Raw genomic sequence first — 16,468 nt, 5'->3', positions numbered from 1 at the left:
CACACTTGGCACAGGTGGTCACTTGGTGACCGAGGTTACAAATCCAGGAAAAGTGGGCGGAGCATAAAACAGCCAATCAAATTTCAGCCGTTCATTTTAAGTGGGAAAATGTAAACTGCAGCCATTCTTAGAATGTTAATCGCAGGGTTCTCAAACTTGCCACAGTTGGTCACTGGGTGAATGCGATTAAGATTTAAGAAAATGGGTGGAGCCTACAACATCCAATCAAAATTCACTTATTGATTTTCAAGGGGAATATTTAAACTGCTGCCATTCTTACACTGTTAATGGCAGAGGCTTCGAACTTGCTACAGTCGTCATTGGGTGACTGGGGTCCAAATTCACTAAAGGGGTGGGGCCACATACAGCCAATCAGATTTCCTTGGTGGATAAACTGCTTCCATTCACGCATTTTTGATGCCAGGAACCTGAAAGCTCACAAATGTGGTCATTGAGTGACTGTGTGTCAAGGTTACAAAAAGTGGGTGGAGCCAAAAACAGCTTTTACTGGGAAAATATAAACTGCAGCCATTCTTACATCGTTAATGGCAGGGTTCTCAAACTTTGCACAGTTGGTCATTGGGTAACTGAGATTAAGATTTTGGAAGGTGGGTGGAGCCTACAACAGCCAATAAAAATTCACCTTTCGATTTTCAAAGGGAATGTTTAAGCTGCTACCATTCTCTTAGGGCCTGTACACACTGCTGCGCTTGCGCTGCGCTTTTCAAATCGCATGCGCTTTTTAATCACAAGGTCTTTTGAAAAATAATGAAAATCGTGGAGACCTGTACACACTGGTGCAATGCGCTTTTCCTATTCTCATGAAGGCTTGCGATTTAAAAAGCGCATGCGATTTTAAAAGTGCAGCAGTGTGTACAGGCCCTTATACTGTTAAAAGCAGATGCATCAAACCTGGTACAGTCAGTCACTGGGTGACTAGGGCCCAAACTCAGAAAGGTGGCGCAGCCACAAACAGCCAATAAGATTTGTTTATTTTTCAATTTTTCAATGGGAATATACAAAGTATTGATACCAAGGACCCCAAAGCTGATAAACTTGATAATTAAATGACGGTATGTCAAGGTTAGAAAAAGTGGGCGGTGCCAACAACTAATTTTTTAACATGGCAGGGTTCCCAAACTTTACACAATTGGCCACTGGGAGACTGGGATGAATATTCAGAAATGTGGGTGGAGCCTACAACAGCCAATCCAAATTTACCTATTGATTTTCAAGGGGACTATTCACATTGCTACCATTCTTACACTGTTGATGGCAGAGGCCTCAAACCTGATACAGTCAGTCATTGGGTGACTGGGGTCCAAATTCACTAAAGGGGTGGAGCCACAAACAGCCAATCAGATTTGTTAGATTGATTTCAGCCATTCTGTTATTGGCAGGGTTCTCAAACGTGACACAGTTGCCCACTGGGTGACTGGGACTAATATTCAGGAAAGTGGGTGGAGCCTACAGCAGCCAATCAAAATTCACCTTTTGATTTTCAAGGGGAATATTGCAACTGCAGCCATTCTTACACTGTTAATGGCAGAGGCCTCAAACCTGCTACAGTCGGTCGTTAAGTGTCTGGGGTTCAAATTCAGTAAAGGGGCGGAGCCAAAAACAGCCAATCAGATTTCTTTGCTGGATAAACTGCTTCCATTACCACAATTTTGATGCCAGGAACCCAAAAGCTCACAAACTTGGTCATTGTGTAGTGACTGTGTGTCCAGGTTACAAAAAGTGGGTGGAGTTAAAACAGATTTTTCTGGGAAATTGTAAACTGCAGCCCTTCTTCACTGTTAATGGAAGGGTTCTCAAACTTAGCATAGCTGCTTACTGGGTGACTGGGATTAATGTTCAGAAAAGTGGGTGGAACCAAAAAATGCCAATCAAAAATCCCATGTCGCTTTTCAAGGAGAATATTACAATTGCTGCCATTCTTGCACTGTTAATGGCACAAGCCTCAGACCTGGTACAGTTGGTCATTGGGTCACTGGGGATCAAATTCAGAAAAGGGGACAGAGCCACAAACAGTGAATCACATTTGTTTCATTTCATGGGAAAATACAAATTATTGATGCCAAGGACCCCAAAGCTCACAAACTTGGTCATGGAGTGACTGTGTGTCCAGGTTACAAAAAGTGGTCGGAGCCAAAAACAAATTTCACTGGGAAAGTGTAATCTGCAGCCCTACTTCCACTGTTTATGGCATGGTTCCCAAACGTTGCCCAGATGGTCACTGAGTGACTGAGATTAATATTCAGGGAAGTGGGTGGAGCCTATAATAGCCAATCAAAATTCACCTGTTGATTTTCAAGTGGATAATTTCAATTGCTGCCATTTTTCCACTGTTAATAGCAGATGCCTCAAACCTGCTACAGTTGGTCATTGGGTGACTGGGGTTCAAATGCTGGAGAGGGTTTGAAGCCACAAACAGCCAATCTGATTTGTTTAATTTCTATTGGAATATACAAATTATTGATGCCAAGGACCCCAAAGCTCACAAACTTGGTAATTGAGTGTTTGTCCGTTAGGGTTAGAAAGTGGGCGGAGCTAAAACCAGCCAAATACATACACAGGCAACGCCGGGTCATCAGTGGGTGGAGATAAATACAAATTTCCCTGGGAAAATGTAAACTGCAGCCATTCTTACACTGTCAATGGCAGGGTTTTTAAACTTTGCACAGTTGGTCACTGGGTGACTGGGATTAATATTCAGAAAAGTGGGTGGAGCATACAAAAGTGTATCAAACTTCACCTATTGCTTTTCAATGGGAATATTTAATTGCTACCATTCTTGCACTGTTAATGGCACAGGCCTCAAACCTGGTACAGTTGGTTATTGGGTGACTGGGGTTCAAATTCAGAAAAGGGTGTGGAGCCACAAACAGCCAATCAGATTTTTTCATTTCAATGCAAATGATTGATACCAAAGACCGCAAAGCTCACAAACTTGGTCAGTGAGTAATTGTGTGTTAGGGTTAGAAAAAGTGGGCGGAGCCAACACCAGCCAAATACATACCCGGGCAACGCCGGGCAATCAGCTAGTATTAAATAAAGAGAAAACTATTGCAGACATTTTCCATCTTTACTGTCTCTGGCTGAAGGCAATCCTGATTTCATTTCCTCCCTTACTCTTTTTTTCTCCGCTGCCTGAAATGGTATATGCACTGCCGCCCTCCTCCACAATGTGCTTTGTACTAGGAACCAGTGCTGTTTGGATACCCCTTTTCAAAATCCGGATTGGATCCGGATCCAGATACCCAGATATCCGATCCGGGTCGCATATCCGAGTTCAAAATTTTCCATTCCAAATCGGATATCCGATCTCAGTATCCGGGTATCCAGGCGGATTCTGGTATCTGGATAGAAAAACCGGAAGTGGCCTTTAAATTGCTTTAAAAACGTTTTTATGGATAAATGAGGCATGTAGCATCATTATTTTTTAAAGGGAAACACTAATTGATAAAATCCCCCCCCCCCCAAAAAAAAATGGCTGTCAAGTAACATCAGGACTAGGTTCCACACAGCGGTTGTGCAGCCCGCTTGTGTCCACAGTCCAACTGAACAACTGGGACATGGAAGTTTTCAGCCCAGGCACCTCCAAAAAATTATGCAGCAATTGTGTTTTGGGTTAAATATAGGTGGTATCAGCACAGCAGCAGTGGCCTGTGGCACCCTGGCGGTGGCGGAAGCAGCAAAGGCAGCAGGAGCAGGGCAATGTAGCAGCAGCAGGTGTAACGTATGCCAGGAGCATGCCGGACGTGGCACTTGGCACTTAGCACATGACACATAGCACTTGGCATTTGGCATGTGGCACTTGGCACGTGGCACTTTGCACTTGGCACGTGGCACTTGGCACTTTACACATGGCACTCTGCACATTGCATGTGTCACTTTACACGTGGAACTTTGCACATTGCACGTGGCACTTGGCACTTTGCACGTGGCACTTGGCACGTGGCACTTTGCACATGGCACTTGTCATGTGGCACTTTGCACATAGCACATGGCATTTGGCATGTGGCACTTTGCACGTGGCACTTTGCACGTGCCATGTGGCACTTTGGACATGCCATGTGGCACTTTGCACGTGGCACTTTGCACGTGCCATGTGTCAAGTGCCACGTGAAAAGTGCCACATGCAAAGTTCAAAGTGCCACGTGCAAAGTGCCACGTGCCAAGGCCCATGTGCCAAGTGGCATGTACAAAGTGCCAAGTGCCACGTGCCAAATGCCACCTGCCAAGGGCCACGTGCCAAGGGCCACATGCCAAGTGCCACGTGCCACGTGCCAAGTGCCAAGGGCCACATGCTGAGTGACAGACAGCAGAGGAGAAGACACTAACTGTCACACTGGCACTGCTCAGCAGCACAGCAGTTCTGTAGTAAGCTAACACAGTAGTACTACTACTCTAACAACTACTAGCACTGACTGCAGTACTACAGTACTAACTGCACAATAACACAGTAATCCTTTTCCCTAACCTAAACTTTACTGTAGCTAGCTACGGCTAATAGCTGGCCAGCAGGCAGCAGCTTGCCTGGTCTGTGCACAGCACACATACAGTCACATAGCAGCTGCAGCAGCCCTGCAGCACACACTCTTACTGTCGCACAATGAATTCAAGCTAATTGACAATACGACAATAGTGTAGTGATAGTGAAGGGGTTAATCACTGAACAGCTTTAGGTTTATCACTGTGTACAGCACTTGTATCTATCTTCCTTCTCCTAAAAATTACTTTTTAAGATATTCCACGGTTTTATGTTATGTTTAACCACTTCAGCCTACAGCGCGGAAAATCTCATGCATCCGAGCAACGTTCACCTCACATTCATTCGCCAATAACTTTATCACTACTAATTACAATTAATTGATCTATATCTTGTTTTTTATGCCACTAATTAAGCTTTCTTTAGGTAGTACATTTTGCTAAGAATTATTTTTTCTAAATCCATTTTAACAGGAAATTTAAGAAAGAAATGGAAAAAAATCATTATTTCTCAGTTTTTGGCCATTGTAGTTTAAAATTAATACATGCTACCATAATTAAAACCCATGTATTTTATTTGTGTATTTGTCCTGCTTATTACGCCTTTTAAATTATGTCCCTATCACAATTTATGGTGCTGATATTTTATTTAGAAATAAAGGTGCATTTTTTCAATTTGCATTCATCACTATTTACAAGCTTATAATTAAAAAAAAAAAATGAATAAGATGCTCTCTTAACATGTATATTTAAAAAGTTTAGATCCTTAGGTAACTATTTATGTAGTTTTTTTTTTTTTAAATTGTAATTTTTTAATTTATTTTTTAATTACAAAATGTATGTGGGTGATTTTAGCTTGGGAGGTAAACAGCAATTTTTAGATGTAATATAATGTTGTTCTTTATGTAAAAAATGTATGTGGGTGCAGTTTACTATTTGGCCACAAGATGGCCACAGTCAAAAAAGTTCCTGGAGCGTACGATCATGCTGCCAGGAACTATTAGATGACTGCAAAAAATTTTCTGAGCAGAAATACCGCGCTCTCTGCTTAGAAAGCGTCGGTATTTCTCTGGGGGGCTTAGATCGGTGAATGGGAATTATATTCCCATTCACTGATCGGGGGGCTAGCGGCAGGCAGCGGGAGCGCGCCCGATCGCGCGCACCATGCTGCAGGAGCAGCACAGTCTATCTGGATGGATATATCCGTCCAGATAGGATGAAGTGGTTAAATATACTTTTTAAGTCTTGACTGTTTGATTGTTTTTGCTCAATGACACATTCATTAAATTATGCCAGAGCTAAAGTTTATGAACTATTGACCATTTTTATCTCTTTCCCGCTTTGAGAAGCCATTTTCTGCTAGCAAAGTGTTTTATAGTTGGAATTTCTTATCAGTGAGGGCCACACTGTAGTCACTTCCTGTCTGAGTCAGTACTGAGTCAGTCACTAACAAACCTGATATTGAACTCTTTCAGGCAGAGAAAGAAAAAAAGGAACACAGCATAGTTATTTGTGTACTAGGCACTGTACATACCCATGTCTATCTCATCATGTCACATGTCACCTCGGGTATCCTTTAACCATTTTCTCCTTTTGGACATGACTTTCACATCCAAAAGGCTGCTGGTCTGCTGCTGCGTGCGTTTGTGCACTCCTGAATGCGATCGTGCCGCCCCCGGTAGCCCGGAGATCAATGAATGGGAACATTCTTCCCATTCATTGATCTAAGAGCCCGGTAGAAAAACCAACGGCTTCTTTTCAGAGGCTGCAGTCTTTCTGAAAAAAAAATCATGTCCTCCTTGTAGTTCCTGTGAGCAAGGGTGCTCACTCACAGGATTAAAAAAATAAGAAATCTCACTCAAATAGTAAAACTACATGCACATACATTTTTATTACAAAAAGACACAATAAATTAGATTAAAAATTAACTGTTTACCTCCCACACTCAAAACATTTTTATCTACAAAAAAAAAAAATACAATTAAAAAAAAAAAACATAACTAGTTACCTAAGGGTCTGAACTTTTTTAATATGCATGTGAAGAGGGTATACAATTAATATTTTTTTAAATTATAAGCTTGTAAATAGTGATGGATGTAAAACTAAAATTTAACATAATTTAAATGGTGTAATAACCAGGACAAATGGGCAAATAAAATACAAAGGTTTTAATTATGGTAGCATGTATTATTTTAAAACTATTATGACGAAAACTGAGAAATAATTAAATTTTTTTCAATTTTTTTCTTTATATTCCTGTTAACATGCATTTAGAAAAAAAAATATTCTTAACAAAATGTACCACCCAAAGAAAGCATATTTGCTGGCGGAAAAAAACAAGATATATTATTATTATTATTTAGTATTTATATAGCGCCGACATATTACGCAGCGCTGTACAGTGTATATATATATATATTGTCTATATATTGTCAGTGTATATATATATATATTGTCTTGTAATATAGATTAATTAATTGTGATAAGTAGTGATAAAGTGGTTAAACTAGCAGGTTATACAGCCAGCACAGTAGGGGGAGCAGAGACAGGTCCAGCAGTAGACACACTTGGCAGTAATATAATATCTTAGTAACAATGATTTCAAGGGAAACTAAAGCAAGGCTTCCATATTTATTTTGTTTTAAGCAATACCAGTTGCCTGGCAGCCCTGCTGATCTCTCTGGCTGCAGTAGTGTCTGCATCACACACCTGAAACAAGCATCCCACTAATCCAGTCAGACTTCTGTCAGAGCACTTGATCTGCATGCTTGTTCAGGGGCTGTGGCTGAAAGCATTAAAGGCATCCAGGACAGTCAGCCAATATGCATTGTTTAAAAGGAAATAAATATGGCAGCCTTTATCCCTCTCGCTTTAAGTTCCCTTTAAAAAGATTGGGATTTAATTGCATAACTACTATAATTTTGCTTCTTTCAAGGTTTTTTCATTGTTTGATTTTAGTCCTAGCTTATAGCTCTGCTGCCGTTACCATAATCTTATAGTTACTGTAATTATGTGGTGTTTGATTGGTCGATTAGATTCATATGCAGCTAACTGACTTCCTCTCAGGATAAGTAGCATAATATCTTTTAATATAATGCTGATTGCATGCCAGTGTTCTGAGTGGCTAACAAGAGTACTTGTGTTTTCCTTCTTGGTTGTGGTGTCACTTGGGCAGCTGTAAGCTGTGGTCACCCAGGCAGTCCAATCTACGGAAGGACAAGTGGAAATGGCTTTAACTACAATGATGTTGTCACGTTCTCCTGTAACATGGGATATGTAATACAAGGACCGACCCGAGCACAGTGCCAAGCCAACCGACAGTGGAGCCATCCTCCCCCCATCTGCAAAGGTAAAGGCAGTTACACCTAAATGTATCATATTGGTAGTTCCCACGCTCTGCCACTCATCCTTATAGGTCCGGGTAATTGTATTGCCTCTTATGTATTTCAGCACTTATTGGCCCCTGCCATCATAGTCGCCTACTCACTAGTCACCTGTCAATCTTGGTGTACATTGTAGAATGTGGCTGTTTTATGGTCTTCTTGTATGTGTCACATTTTTTGGTTAATCATGAATGCTTTTTTCTTGTACACTAGGGTTGTATTGCGGACGTTTAGGTCCCATTTTTGTTACAGCACAGCACTATTTTTGGTATTTCCATTTGAACCCGGGCTCAACACCGGCTATTAGCTCTTAGGCCTGGTGCACACCAAAACCCGCTAGCAGATCCGCAAAATGCTAGCAGATTTTGAAACGCTTTTTCTTATTTTTCTGTAGCGTTTCAGCTAGCATTTTGCGGTTTTGTGTAGCATTTTTTGTGTAGTAGATTTCATATATTGTTACAATAAAGCTGTTACTGAACAGCTTCTGTAACAAAAACGCCTGCAAAACCGCTCTGAACTGCCGTTTTTCAGAGCGGTTTGCGTTTTTACTATACTTTGCATAGCAGGCAGAAACGCCTCCGCAATCCAAAAAATGCCTCACCCTGGGAGTATGCGTTTCAGCAAAACGCAACCCGCTCTGGTGTGAACCACCCCATTGAGATACATTGACCAAGCGTATCTGCAGCCGCAAGCTGCTGCAAAAGCGCCAAAAAACCCACTCGGTGTGCTCCAGCCCTTACTGAGCAACACAGGTGGTCCTATATACATATTACCCATATATATTCATTGCTCTGTACATACTTATATATGACTTTATATGATGCATAGGATGTGACATATTTTTGGCATTGTGTGGAAAGGTGTCATTTTATATGTTTTTAATTATGCTTAGTGATGAATTACATATTTAATGTTTGATACAATAATAACATGTTTATACTTTCCTTAATGGTGTAGTGCTATTGATGGGCTTTCAAAGTTGGTCTTTTGCTCATTTGAATTTGTTCTAAGCCCCAGAACACACTCATTGCTGTCTGCAGGTATACACTTTGTGTAGTTTCCCTTAAAGCTTAATTCTACTTTCTTAAAAAAAAAAAAAAAGATAGTGTATTATTATTTAGTGTATTAATTATTTTGTAATTTAGTTCTTCTTTGAAATACAGTTAAAAATGTTTAATACATGTGAAAAAATGCTAACTAGATTTGCTGGAAAGCTCAGCAAGGGTATGCATATTTACATTCAGGATTTCCCAGAATCCTTAGCTTGCTGTGTCTCATTGGCTCATGGCTTACACAGGAGACTGCACATATCTCACTGTCTCTAGATTTTTGTATTTGTTTCTTTTTTTTTTTTGTTAATGACACTACAATTACATTTTAAGGGGGAAAAAAAATCACAAAAATACTTTCACAGGTAATAAGCATATGATGTTTTCTTACAAATGTCGCTTTGTACTAAAATTAGGTTGCACTTCTGAAACATAACAGGGATTATGTGGGACATACTAAGCCTATCGATTAGTGAAATGTTTTTATTTTGTTACTAACTTATATGGCGTTTTCTCCGGTGGCTGCTCTGACAATGTTGAGCAGCTGCAGGAAGCTTCCTCTTCCTCTTTGTTCAGACGCATCCCCGACTCCTCTGTAGATGTGAGTCAGCGTGTTGTTTCTGGCAGTCTCCCTAGGAGGATGTGCGCAGCTTAGAGCTGCCTTTATAGGTTAAGGACTAGGAGGCGTGTCTCAGGTGTGTCAGCTGATTCCTGCGGTCAGCTGACACTTGCTGCAGGGATGTTGCTGATTGGTCTGATTTTCCTGGGGGCTTGGTCTGTGATCTATTTTTTCTATATAAGCCCTGGGCATTCAGTTACTCGCTGTCCATTATAGTTGTCAGTTTGCTGATCGCTAGGGCCTTCCATTTCTGTGCTTAGTCTAGTTAGTTTATTGAGGTATATACATATGCAGACACTGACAATATATATATACTCCAGTTAGTCCAGTATTCCTATTTATTGTGTATGATCTTTGCTTGTCCTTAGACCTTGATTTTGCTTCACCCTTCTGTACCTCAGCCATCTGATCTAGTGTATGACTTGGCTTGTTTTCTGACTTCCACTTCGTCTAACCCTGTTGTACTGCTGCCATCTGACTTTTACCCTGCTAATGTTGACTACCGTTTCTGTCTCTCGATTGTATCTTACTGTCACGTGTTCAGCGTTACATGTTTCTTTTAAATAATTAGACCCGCTGTGTAATCCCTCTTTGGCATCTAGACTTTAATATTTCTTATTTCTGGAATGTTTCAGACACTTCAAAAACAAACAAAAAAAACCCCTTAAGTTTACATTATAAAATGAATTATTAATTACAATATTTATAACTTATTTAGCCAATGTTTGTCCACTGAAAACATTTCCCTCACCCTGAGTTCCATCTTTAAATTTATCAGAGATGCCAACATGTTTACTGCTGGCAAGGTTAATCACTGTAGATTTTATTATTATTATCTGTGAAGTGAGCAGGAACATGGCAAAAGGCTGTGACATCATAGCCTAGACTAAACATCAGAGGGGTTACATACCAATATGCAGCAAATTAGTGATATACGAAGCATTTCTGATGCTGAAACCGGATTAGAGCCTATTTTCACTAGCACACATTGCGAATCACATAGTGAATTGCGCATTGCAATCTTAAAAACACATGCATTTTTATGCAATTTTTTCACACGAAAATCATGTTGCGATTGTAAAACTGCTTAGCAACATTACATGTCCAGCAACTCATTAGCATTAATTAACTTCCTGTGTAGGCCTTGCCTGTGTATGTTGGGTTGTAGAAGGTGAGGAAATGATGCTGTGCATGCTGGGTACATTCACCTTCAGAACGCAAATTTCCACACTGTAACTCGAATATACGCAGCCCCACTGATTTACATTAGCCTGCTATTCGCATCCAGATTGCTGCGGAATGCAAAAAAATGCAGCATACCATGCAGATTTTTTCCACATCACATTGCGCTCCATTCACAAACACGTGTTACAAAAAAAATTGGCATTGTGAATTTGCGTGTTGTGGAAATAGGCTCTTAATTAAGGTAAAAATCGGTATTCTGACTAATGTATTATGTTTTAACATACATTTAATCATCATTACAGTATGTTTTTATTTTAAAGCCTTAGTTCAGGCTTTGTTTTTAATGCGTGTTGTGTAGACTATATAGCAATTTGCAATATAATATATAATTACTAGATTTAAAGTAGTACAGAGTTCACAAAACTGTCTTCCTGCATGACTATCAGACACAGATTGGTTAGACTGAATAGCTTGCTCTGTGGCTACCAGGCTGTGGACAGTCCCACATAAGGCCTGAACACCAATTAAAAGGGTGGGAGATGTGTCAGGTGGGTGGAGGGAGGCAGACGTTAGCACTTTCACATGAGGCAGGGACACCGCAGGGAACGGGTTGAAAGGCACTATTGTCTGAATGACCCAAAGAAGTGGGTAGAGCCTGGCAAAACGCGTTGACCAATTTTATGTGCTTGAATAATCCTTTTTCCAGTCAACATTGTTTTTTTTTCTTCAGGAGAGGTAATCCCAACGCTGCCTGTTCTTTTTTAAATTTCTTTTAAGCATTTTATTTATATAGGACACCTCCAAATTGTGCCATCCCCTAGGTGGGCTGCATTTTACCTATAAACATCCTGCTTACTTGCCAGCAAAGGCATAAAAACAGGATGATCATATCTCTACCTTAACACTTATGAGCAGCCTAGCGCCTCTATCTTATAAAATCATAGAATGAGCCCACAGACAGTCTCACACCGTGGTTCCTACTGAAAAGACTTCTGGCTTGATGGATGTAGCTAGTCTGACAATATGTGAAATATGTTACTCCTCTCTAGAGCCCATACTGACTGGAGGCACAGAGAGGTCTCTGCCTCATGCCAACATAAGAAAGTGCCACCTGCTGTAAAGCATCCACCAAACCTCCAGTTCAGATCAGCCCTGTCTGATGTACCAGGGAATAAAAGGCTTCCTGGAAGTACCAGTCCAGAATCTTACGGAGTCTAATTTTATTTTCCCGGCGAAAGAAGAATAGAAAATATTCCAGGTTTTCCTTCTCTTAGAGAACCGTACCGAAATGTACAATGAGCAAATGTTGTTTTCTGGAACTGCTTTCAGAGCTAAAGAAAGAGAATCCCCAGGAGCCAGCTCTCAGCCTCCTAGCTTGAAGGCTCTTCCGAGGCATGCCTGGTCACAGGACATTGACCTTAATCTGAGTTTAAGGGCAGAGATGTGTGCTGCAAACAAGGAGCGCTTAAAGCTGAACCTGAGGCAGTCAACTAGATACACAGCCAAAATGTGTATCATGCGAGTAGTGTTGAGCTCAAATTTTGCATAATCGTAACTTTTCATCAAATTTTTTGACTACTATGCAAAATATATGGAGCATATGCACAAAACATCAGTAAAGTGGCCATGCGCAGAGGATGAATAGCAAATCTGTGCTTTCAGTGTGACTCATGTTATCAATGTAACCTGGCAAGCACAGCCCCACACCTGCATTCCCTCAATTGCATGACCAATCCAAACGTTTAGTGCCTACCAAGCTGTATCTTGTTGATATATTTTTATTACTGATTTATAAAGCGCCAACATATTCCGTGGTGCTGTACAACATAAGAAACATGACCTAGCAGCGTTCATACTGCTCCCACTCACACTACACTCATACCACCCTCCCCTAACACCATACAAACCACCCCCACCCCAGATAACAGTGACCGATACTCCCCCTTAAAATCTTACATTCCAAGATACACTTACTTATCTACACCGACGACCTGACACCATCTTGGAATGATACACTTTATTAAGTATCGGCCACATACAAAGTGACAATGCAAAATAACATCTTCATAATACAATAACACTCCATAATCAAAACAACCATATGAACATACAACTTTAACAATGAAAAAATACATTAACATATGTGTAAACATGAACATCCCATCTTCGTCCCTTTTTTGCTAGGAAAACCATAAAGAGGAGGGGCAACCACCAGGCATGAAAACCAACAACTCCTAGCCGCAGCCTGAGGCTCAGGAGTCCCTTGGGCTTACACGCCAACACATTGTCCAAAACCTTCTTGCCAAACTCTCGGCACCGATGGCTTCCCCGCGCAAGCCACCCCAACCAACCATGTGTTGCCCCTCCCACCAGCCAAGTCCACTCCCTCTAGCAAAGGGACCTCCGCCAAGAGCAAGGCAAACGTGACTCCTTACGTTTGCCTTGCCCTCCACAAAGCCACCGCAAATTCAATCTTCTCCTGTCAGACCCCACGTCGGTAAAGTGCACGCCATCCCTCCGAAATAGCTCCCGATGCCGTTCCATCAATACATGCCGAGCTACCAATCCTCCCTGACTGCGAACGAACTTCGCCACCGCTCTATTGATTTTGATGCGAACCCTCTCAATGGCTCTGTAATCCCGCGCATACCGCCAACGGAATCTCGGGATAATTTCCGACCATATCACTACCACCCCCGGAACGGTCTCAATTATGACCGAGAGTGCTGATATGATGGCCTTCATCAAGGCCCTCATGGGAGTCAAGCCCAGGTCATTCCCGCCTGCGTGCACCAACACCACATGCGGTGAACCCTCACGTTGCAGCATCCGGTAAAACACCCCTAACAACCCGTCCCATTGTAACCCCCTGACGCCATTCCAGTGCAATACTGCTTCCTGAGCCGAGATTCCCAGCTGCCTTCCGTCCATTCGAAGACCGGCCCTCTGCTCAGCCCAATAAATGTAAGAGTGACCCAATAGCCACACCTTACAGACCGGAACATCTAAGAAGTAAAAACAGAACATTATCACTAAACACAAATTAGTCACCAAAACCCCCCCCCCCCCCTTTTTTTTTTTTTTTTTTTTATATATATATATATAACACCCCTATTGCCCTGCCATCTTACCCACCGCCCCCCTCCCTCCTCCCCCCCCCAACCAACTACCATCTATACATCTTACCCCGCAACCCTTAAGACAAGGCCTGGACCCTGTGAGGTCGGACATATAATAAAAACCGGTTGGATTGCCACCTCCCGATCTTTTTGACCATCTCTGAAGACAGACCCAACCTTGAGGCCTCTGTAGCGGCCCCGATCCGAAAGGAGTGTGATCCGTACTCCCTTTCTGGAAGCCCTAAACCTTTTAAACAGCGACGCAGGACCGCCGAAAACTGAAACCTGGATAAGGATGACCTGTCCTCATGAACCAGTAGTGACCCCCCACCCCTTGGCCTGATTAACATATATTCCGACCACGCCTGCAACGGGCAGGTGGTGCACCCTTCTAGTGGGAAAAGCTGAACCACCGCCCCCCTTCCCTCCTGATCCATCTTTGACCTGCGAAACCTAACTATCAACGCCTCCCCCTGCCTCCATACGTCGTCCACCGAAAGCCCCCCCTGCACTTTACAATTACCACTCACCAATTCCCCAATTCTCATGGCCCCATAAAAAGCCAGAGAGAAGGCTAGTTTAAACAACTTAGCTTCGAAAACTGACACGCAAACGTGATCCAATTGTTTCAACAATGCCCCTAAAATTTCCCAAGAAACTGGTCGCCTATGATCTCCCTTGTCCGAACCTTTTTTTAACCCCTTAAGTGCCTGCCGAATTGCAAACCCTTTTGTGAAATCCCCCCACTCCATGAGTTTTGCTAAAAAGGAGAGAGCCGCCAACCTCTTAGCGATACTCGCATGCGATGCCCCCTCCACCAGCCACGTACCCATGAGCCAGAGCATCAGATCCTTCCGACCGTCCTCCGAGTCCGAAAAGGAAAAGACTCCCTTCCAATGAAACCATAAACTCCATACCTTTTTGTACGCTTCCCAAGTTGTTACTGATACCGACCGTCTAATATACTGCCATAAACCATCTAAATTAACCCCCACAGGTAATCCGGACATTTCTCTCCCACCTCCTGAGCCTCTGGTGCCAGCTCCCGGAAGCGGACCCACTGTGAACGAGAAAGTGAATCCGCTATACCGTTATCCACACCAGGAATATGCACCGCCGAGACATGTAAATTGAACCGCAAACATAACAAAACGAAATGGCGTAACAGCTTTATCACTGGCAGCGACGAAGCCGACAATGAATTTATTGCCGATACTACCGCCGTATTGTCCGAACGCAGTCGAATTGCCCTGTTTTGCAAGCTCGGGCCCCATAAAGCCACTGCCACCAAAACCGGAAACAATTCCAAGAAGGCCAGGTTCTTGACCAAGTCAGTTCCTCGCCAAGCCTCCGGCCATGTTGACGCACACCACCTGCCCCGAAAATAGGACCCGAAACCCCCCCGAACCGGACGCGTCGGTGAACAATTCCAACTGGTCGTTGCTCACCATCGGGGCTAGCCAATAGGCCAAACCGTTGTAATGGGACAAAAATTCCGCCCACACAACCAAATCATCCCGCAAGACTCGAGTGACCCGGATAAAATGATGAGGTTCCCTCACCCCGCTAGTAGCCAGAGCCAAACGCCTGCAGAAAATTCTACCCATCGGCATAACCCGACAAGCAAAATTCAACTTTCCCAGGAGCGATTGTAACTGCTGCAGCGTTACTTTGTTTGCCCCTTTGATCGCCAATACCATTTGGACCAAATCTTGTAATTTGTCCGCAGGCAGCCGACATAAACGTTGATCCGTGTCAATCTCGATGCCAAGGAACCTCATAACCGATCCGGGCCCCTCAGTCTTATCAGCCGCCAACGGTACCCCGAATTCGCCAAAAGTGCTCTGGATCTCACGTAGAACCAGCGCGCACAATTGCGACTGTGCCGGCGCCACCCAGAAAAAGTCATCCAGGTAATGCGTAATCGAGGAGAAACCACTCTTCTCCCTAATTACCCATTCCAGAAACGTACTAAAAGTTTCGAACAGAGAACATGAAATGGAGCATCCCATGGGAAAACAGCGGTCCACATAGAATGCCCCATCAAAATAACAACCTAACAATCTCATGCTCTCCGGGTGTACCGGAAGCAGCCGAAAGGCGGATTCAATATCCGTCTTTGCCATAAGAGCCCCCTGACCCGCCTCCCTTACCATAGCTAGTGCCACGTCAAAAGAAGCATAAGACACTGAAGACAATCCCTTGTCAATCCCATCATTCACCGACTCCCCTTTGGGGAACGATAAATGATGTATTAACCTGAATTTGCCTTTTTCCTTTTTGGGCACTACCCCGAGAGGCGAGATCAGTAAGTCCTCAACAGGAGGATCCGTAAAAGGACCTGCCATCCTGCCCAGCAAAACTTCCTTGCCCAATTTTTCCTTAACCACCCCCGGGTGCATTCTAGCGGATTGTAAATTCCTTTTTTTTAACCACCCGGTACTGAACCTCAGATGGAATCCTGAAACCACTCGTAAAACCTTCCCTCAGCAACTTTGCGGCCTTCCGATCCCCGTACCTATCTAACCAGGGATCCATCGCCTCTACCCTCACCGGGGTCATCCCTCTTACCAGGACGGTCGATCGTTCTGTGCATACCTGTAGCCCCTCTCCCCTTCT

General features: G+C 42.9%; 1 protein-coding gene across 1 annotated transcript in view; it reads left to right on the top strand.

Moving 5' to 3' along the window:
• The window catches only part of CSMD3 (CUB and Sushi multiple domains 3), a 1,539,978-nt gene that overhangs the window by 1,410,454 nt on the left and 113,056 nt on the right, over positions 1 to 16,468 (top strand). Inside the window, exon 56 of the mRNA XM_068237930.1 lies at positions 7,670 to 7,843. Coding sequence (XP_068094031.1) covers positions 7,670 to 7,843 — 174 coding nt within the window. The remainder of the gene's footprint in view (positions 1 to 7,669; positions 7,844 to 16,468) is intronic.

Source organism: Hyperolius riggenbachi, chromosome 5 (genome assembly GCF_040937935.1).
Source record: "Hyperolius riggenbachi isolate aHypRig1 chromosome 5, aHypRig1.pri, whole genome shotgun sequence".
NCBI lineage: Eukaryota > Metazoa > Chordata > Amphibia > Anura > Hyperoliidae > Hyperolius > Hyperolius riggenbachi.
The sequence above is the reverse complement of the archived record's forward strand: the minus strand, read 5'-3'. Positions and strand labels throughout refer to the sequence as shown.